Consider the following 7,636-nt stretch of genomic DNA (forward strand, 5'->3'; position numbering starts at 1 on the left):
TTGGACCAGAGTCTCACTCTGTCACCCAGGCTGGAGGGCAGTGGTGTGATCTCAGCTCACTGCAACCTCTGCCTCTTGGGTTCCAGCGATCCTCCTGCCTCAGCCTCCTGAGTAGCTGGGATTACAGGCATGCGCCACCACACCCATCTAATTTTTTTTTGTATTTGTAGTAGAGACAGGGTTTCACCATGTTGGCTAGGCTGGTCTTGAACTCCTGACCTCAGGTGATCTGCCTACCTGGCCTCCCAAAGTGCTGGGATTATAGGCGTGAGCCACCGCACCTGGCCATTACTCAGCTTTAATAACCATCAGCCTTTTGCCTGACTTCTTTCATCTATCCCCACTCCGTGTTAAATTTTTTTGTTGGAACATTTTAAAGTAAAATTCAGAAACCATGCCATTTCACTCCAGGTACTTAAGAAAAAGTCACAGTAACCACAATGCCATTATTACATTAACAATAAATCCTTAATTTCATCTAAGACCCTGTCCATATTCAAATTTTCTGAGGGTCTTTTAAAATTTAATTAAGCAACAAATTAAAACTTTTGACAAAAAATGAGAAGTTTCTGAAAATGCAATCCCCTTTAATTATCATTGAAACTTAAGAAAATCTTATAGTGCATTAACATGCAGCAATTCAGTATAGCAAAGTCAATACTCCCCTTAGATGTTGCTAATAGTTTGCTTCATATTATAATTGTTTGTGGGAATTGCATCTCTGAGACCAATGCTCACATTCATATACCTCACATTTCCCTCTTCAGTCTTTATTACGCACTGTGGTAATTAGTATAAATTACGCTAATAACAAACATCTTATTGAGCATTTACTGTGTGCCAAGCATGGTGCTTTACATGTATTATTTTATAAGATTCTTAAAACAACCAGACAGATAGGTATTATTATATCTCCCTCCAATTAATTTAGTAACTTACCAAAGGTTTTATAGCTAGTATACAAGCTGAGATTTTAATTTATGTCTCCTAACTACTGACTCTGCTGCCTTCCTGAGTATGCTAAAGACGCTGATGAAGAAGGGTTGAAATGATATGAAATTAATGTTCTAAATTTCATAATTTCTCTGTTGTGTGCTAACTTCCAGGCTGTAAGACTGGAAAGTACTTACCAGAATCGAACACGCTATATGGTAGTGGTTTCAACTAATGGTAGACAAGACACTGAAGAAAGCATCGTCCTAGGAATGGATTTCTCCTCTAATGACAGGTATGGTGGTACCATTTCAAAATGTGAAAACTGCGTTTTAAGTAACCTGTTCCAGTTGCTTTTTTTTTGGTGGGGGGCGGGGGGACGGAGTGTCATCACTCTGTTGCCCAGACTGGAGTGCAGTGGCACAATCTCAGTTCACTGCAACCTCTGCCTCCTGGGTTCAAGCAATTCTCCTGCCTCAGCCTCCCAAGTAGCTGGGATTACAGGTGTGCACCACTATGCCCGATTAATTTTTGTATTTTTAGTAGAGACAGAGTTTTGCCATGTTGGCCAGTTTCAAACTCCTGACCTCAAGTGATCCACCCGCCTCAGCCTCCCAAAGTGCTGAGATGACAGGCGTGAGCCACTGTGCCTGACCCCAGTTGCCTTTTATCACAAAAATATCTTGTGCAGTTCTGCTGTTAAAGTACAAGATATAAAACCAAAGAACATAAGTATCTTAGCCACAGTCTTGAGAAACAAGAATGTTTAGTGAATGTCTTTGGTCCTGAGTTTCTAATTTACCATTATTCCATACCTTCATCTCATCTTTAGATAGTCACAATATAAAGCAAGTGGTTTCAAAGTTACATTTAAAAAGCTGCCTTTTTGTTTCTTTTTTTGAGACAGTGTCTCGCTCTGTTCCCCAGGCTGAAGCCGTGATACGGTCACAGCTCACTACAGCCTCAAATTCCTCTACCTCAGCCTCCTAAGTAGCTGGAAGTACAGGCATGCACCACCATACCCAGCTATTTGGCCTTTTTTTTTTTCCTTATTTTTCTGGAGACGAGATTTCCTTATGTTGGCCAGGCTGGTCTTGAATTCCTGGGCTTAAGCGATCCTCCCACTTGGGCTTCCCAAAGTTCTGGAATTATAGGCATGAACCTTGCGCCTGGCCTACTCTATTGTAGTCAGTAATGATTCACTTTGGTGATTATAGGGCACCCAGCCTTTGTGGTAGTATACCAGTGGTCCCAGATCCAAAGAGATCCCACTTAAACTACAATCTGTTTTATTTATCCATGTCCTTAAACCTTGCTTTTACCAAATGTTATGCCTCCTTTTTCCTTTTATTGAGTAAAAAAGGATGGGGGAGGGGCGGGCATGGGGTGGTACAGGATGGCTCCTTAAACTCAAAGCAGAACTTTTTATGTACCTTTGGCTTTAGCTGTACTTTACATTCTATGATGAAAGATAACACCCAACACCTACCCTTTTTGTGTGTCATTAAGGTTTGTTGCTTTCCTTTTTTATTTTTCCCCCTTTTTCTGGAGAAACCTTCGGAAGACTGTGGAATGTGGCTGCTAAGCAGATCTTTACACTCTGGATAATAAGCCTCAGGAAATCCTGCCAGATGTCTCAAAGCATTGACTTCCTGGTTCAGGACTAGAATGGAACTTTGGAGTAGCTAGGGGTGTGACCCAGGCCTAGGGAAATTTAGTCACAAAGAGAGGAGGAGCCTGGGAATGATTCTAATTGTCCTGATGTTGAGGGGGAAAAAATCACTTTATCACTAGAAAGTTTCCCAAACCAATGTTTACCTTATTCCTATATAGAAGTCAACCTGAAAATGACTTGGGGGTTCACAGGGATTCCCAAAGTTATTAGCTTGTATACCACTTAACAGCATTTAATTGTAGGCTCTAAATTTACACGGGCTTCAGCACTTTGGGAGGCCGAGACGGGCGGATCACGAGGTCCGGAGATCGAGACCATCCTGGCTAACACGGTGAAACCCCGTCTCTACTAAAAAAAAAAAAATACAAAAAACTAGCCGGGCGACGTGGCGGGCACCTGTAGTCCCAGCTACTCGGGAGGCTGAGGCGGGAGAACGGCGTAAACCCGGGAGTCGGAGCTTATAGTGAGCTGAGATCCGGCCACTGCACTCCAGCCTGGGCGACAGAGCAAGACTCCGTCTCAAAAAAAATAAATAAATAAATAAAATAAAATAAAATAAATTTACACGGGCTTGTAAACCACATTTAGGAAGCTTTCTCCTGCATAGTTTTAACTTCTGATTAAGCAACAGAGCTTTCAGTAAGCATTTTCCTGTAACAGCACCTACCTTGTTTACCTTCATTAGGATTTTAGGACCTCTAATTTAGGTTTTTAATCTCTCTAGATCTGTATTGTCCAGTATAGTAGCCACTAACCATATGTGCCCCTTCCTTCCTGCCTGCCTGCCTGCCTGCCTTCTTTCGTCTTCCTTCCTTTCTTTTTTCCTTTTTGTGGAGAACACGGTCTCTCTGTGTTGTCCAGGCTGGTCTCAACTCCTGAGCTCCTGCCTCTGCCTTCCTGAGTGTTGGGATTATAGGCATGAGCGACTGCATACAGCATGCATTGGTCTTTTTAAATAGATTAAAATTAAATGAAATTTCAGTTCCTCAGTTCCAACTAGTCACATTTCAAGTATTCAGTAACCGTATGTGCTAGTGGCTATCATATTAGTACATGTATAGAACATTTTCCATTCTTGCAGAAAGTTCAGTTGGACAGCACTCTTCTAGCTAATATTTCCTTTGTTCAGTTCTCCCTGACCCCCTCCCTTGAAAACCCTATAAAACAGGAACAGGAACCTCACGAAGCTTCAATTGAATCTTCCCCTAGAGACAGAAGACAATAACCACAGATTCTCCTGACCCAGAATATGAGCAAGCACATGTCTAATCTTACCTCTTTCACTTTGTCCTAAACTTTACCAGAAAGAATGCATATTAATATAGGTACCCAGTAGTTTATACTCGGTGAATTACATCTGTCTTTTGCCAATGGCCCTGTCTGATTCGTATCTGACCAGTGTCACTAGCCAAAGGAAATTTTAGTTTATAGAAGACAAAATAAGACATGAAACGCCAGAAACTAGTTTTCATTCTGTTTGCTAAACTTACTGTTATGAAATTCCCATACATCCTCGCTTTAATGAGTTCCTTGGACTGTAAGAAGTCTCAGGTGCTCAGGTAATCTAAAATCATTTCTGTCTCAGTTGTTGTTGAAGGAATTTGAATTTGTATCATTTCATATCTGAGAATGTAAAATGTTAATGCTTCAAAATAGTATTAAGCCTAAGTGGAACCCAGATAATGACAAGTACAAATAGTTCTTAATAATACGTTGCAGCCAATTCATTTAGCCCATTTACAAGTTCTTTGAGTATTATGTTATATTTAAATAAATTTTTTAGTGTGCAGCATAATCTTGGTTTCTAAAATGTAACATATATTTTAAGTTATAAAATAATAGATCTTCGTGGTTTTTTGTTGTTGTTGTTGTTGTTTTCCATTTCTTTTGTCCTCCTAACACCTTGAAATGTCTGGTACAAAGCAGGCACTAAATAAACCGTTATTGAATGAGTTGAATATTTACTAAAGTAAGTAGTTATACTTTAATGGAGAAAATCTTGAGAGACTGAGGTAACCTGGATAAAATACCAAGTGTGCCTTATTCAGGCTTTTCCTTCCTGTTGTGTGACAAAGCTACTTCTTTTTTTTTTTTTTTTTTGAGACAGAGTCTCGCTCTGTGGCCAAGCTGGAGTGCAGTGGTGCAATCTCAGCTCACTGCAACCTCCGCCTCCCAGGTTCAAGCGATTCTCCTGCCTCAGCCTCCCGAGCAGCTGGGACTACAGGCACGCACCATCATGCCCAGCTAATTTTTGTATTTTTAGTAGAGACGGGGTTTCACCATGTTGACCAGGATGGTCTTGATCTCTTGACCTTATGATCCGCCTGCCTCTGCTTCCCAAAGTGCTGGGATTACAGACGTGAGCCACCACACCCAGCTGAAAAAGCTGCTTCTTAATGTAAAAAAGCATTCTGGCCTGAATACAAGCCAAAAATGTAATGTTGATTCCTGTATATCAATGTCACTTGTCCAAAGGTTAACCAAAATCTGGTCACGAGCTTATAGATCACACTCTTTTGCAGTGTCTATATCTTTTTATATAGTTAATTTCTGGATTTGTCACTGGGCTACCAACCCATCATATTTATACTCCAAATTATACTTGTTGCTAAGAACCTGTCTAAGCACTCACTAAATACAAAGCAAAAAGCTACTGTAAAACTATCCCCACTTCATCTTGTGAAGCCATTTTCAAAACAAATTTTTTGTGCGCTCATCTCATCTCCTCAACAAAACTTATGGTAGAGCTGTCTTGCTCCTGGACTCTGGCATGGCAGCTGTTTTTCTGTTGTTCAGGTCCAGGTTGCAATGTGGATAAGCTCTTTCAGTCTTGATTTGAATCTCCTGAGCTCTGGAATCACTCTTTTTGAGACGGAGTCTTGCTCTGTCTCCAGAGCTGGAGTGCAATGGCGCAGTCTCAGCTCACTGCAACTTCTGCCTCCCAGGTTCAAGTGATTCTCCTGCCTCAGCCTCCTGAGTAGCTGGGATAACAGGCGCCTGCCACTGCACCCAGCTAATTTTTGTATTTTTAGTGCAGAGACAGGGTTTCACCATGTTGGCCAGGCTGGTCTTAAACTCCTGACCTCAGGTGATCCGCCCACCTCAGCCTCTCAAAGTGCTGGGATTACAGCCTGGCCAACATGGTGAAACCCCATCTCTACTAAAAGTACAAAAAATTAGCCAGGTGTGGTGGCGCTCACGTGTAATCCCAGCTACTGGGGAGGTTGAGGTAGGGGAATTGCTTGAACCCGGGAGTCAGTGGTTTCAGTGAGCCAAGACTACACCACTGCACTCCAGCCTGGGCAACAAAGTAAGACTGCATCTCAAAAAAAAAAAAAAAAAAAAAAAAAAAAAAAAAAAAAAAAAAAAAAAAATCATTGGAGTTCAGTTGGACACTGTACCTTGTGCTAAGACCTGCCAAATGCAAGTCAGCAGCAATCATCTGCTTTTTTTAGATAGTGGTCATTTGCAAGATGACAATGTAGGAAGCTGAGTCAGCAAGTTTTCTTCATTAAATATTTAAGGAACTATCTCTTTAAAACAGCTCCTGAGGACATACATAAGATTAATAGTGATATGATAGAAATTTCTTCACTGTAACACGTATGCCAGAATTTAGAATTTCGGAGTTTATCCTTGGTGTTGAAAGAGTTAGTAAACAAAAGACTGCTTCCCAGAGTAACAGGGAGTAACTTGTGGACTATTTCTTGTCTTGCAGTAGCACTTGTACCATGGGCTTAGTTTTGCCTCTCTGGAGCGACACACTAATTCATTTGGATGGTGATGGGTAAGAGATTTCCTTTTTTATTCTGTTACAGAAAGCCAAGGGGTGGGGCTCCATCTTACTGCACATTCATTCAGCTAAAAGGGAGGCCCAGTGTGCCAACCGAACTTTCATGTCAGCAGCTCAATGAGTCCTTTTAAACTCCTGTTTTGTAAAGTGGAGTAAAAATACAACTTGCCAGGGTCTTTCACTTCTGTTCTTCTAGGCTGACTGTGGTAGGAATCAAGACAAAGAAGAACTAGTTTGTTGGCTCTTTAATCTGAGCATGTGCGACTGTTGCAATGTTCTCCCAAAGGATGATATGTTCTGTTTCAAATAACCTCTTGCCGCCTCTGCCAGCTGTCAGCCTACAGTATAACCCCTTTGCTGTGCCAGTTCCTTCCAGTGACCCCACCCCCACCCTACCTCCTAATGTTTTTAGAATGTGTCCCCAAGAGACCAAGATGTTTGCTCCAGTTTATAAAACCAGGGTCAGGTTTGCTAAGAACCACAAGACCTCCAAATAGAAATATGCAGAACATTTTGTCCATAGCTACAGCTGGGAAACTGTATTTAATTCCCTAACTCCAATATGGGAATCCATTCATTTTGCTTGGTAGATGAAGTCAAGACAATTTGTCAAAGCTTTATGGTCAAGTCTTATACGCTAGTTAAAACTTCTACGTGAAATGCCTAATGATTCCCTCTACGGAGCCAGTTGTGGTTAGCCTGGGATACATCCGTGAAAACTCACAACTGAAATAACCTACCCTAATTTGTGGATTTTTGTCTTGTTCTCATTTGTCCTTAGTGGGTTCAGTGTATCGACGGATAACAGAGTTCACATATTCAAACCTGTATCTGTGCAGGCAATGTGGTAAGATGACTTTTACTATCTCTACAAAAGAGTTTTAATGTTATTGGAGCAATATTTTGTAAGAAATGTCTGAAATGGTACAATTTGCTTTGAAAATGCTAAATGATCTGTTTGTGTAACCATCGTAGTTAAAGATGACCTAGAAATGCAATATTCAAATTTTTAACAACTGGAAGGCCTTGAGTATTGGTGAACAAGTGAAATTCAGAGGAATTCAGAGGTGGTATTCTTAGACTCTGGCAGAGACTTAATGGTTTAGATAAGCCAGTTGATACTGAGCTTTTTTAGGGACACATTGACTAAGTTAATTACTTAGTGGACTAAGAGCCAAATCTAGAACATACACTGCTATGCATTAGCTATTTCTTTTTTTTTTTTTTTTTTTTTT

At 40.8% G+C, this 7,636-nt stretch overlaps 1 protein-coding gene across 5 annotated transcripts in view; it reads left to right on the forward strand.

The window, feature by feature from the left end:
- The window catches only part of SSH2 (slingshot protein phosphatase 2), a 316,292-nt gene that overhangs the window by 253,157 nt on the left and 55,499 nt on the right, over positions 1–7,636 (forward strand). For 4 of the 5 annotated variants that reach the window (XM_017855091.1, XM_017855094.1, XM_017855095.1 and 1 more), the window contains 3 exons: positions 1,107–1,228; positions 6,327–6,395; positions 7,183–7,248. In XM_017855091.1, coding sequence (XP_017710580.1) covers positions 1,107–1,228; positions 6,327–6,395; positions 7,183–7,248 — 257 coding nt within the window. The remainder of the gene's footprint in view (positions 1–1,106; positions 1,229–6,326; positions 6,396–7,182; positions 7,249–7,636) is intronic. The other variant, XM_017855092.1, reaches the window with a different exon arrangement.

Source organism: Rhinopithecus bieti, unplaced genomic scaffold, assembly GCF_001698545.2.
Source record: "Rhinopithecus bieti isolate Rb0 unplaced genomic scaffold, ASM169854v2 scaffold_38691, whole genome shotgun sequence".
NCBI lineage: Eukaryota > Metazoa > Chordata > Mammalia > Primates > Cercopithecidae > Rhinopithecus > Rhinopithecus bieti.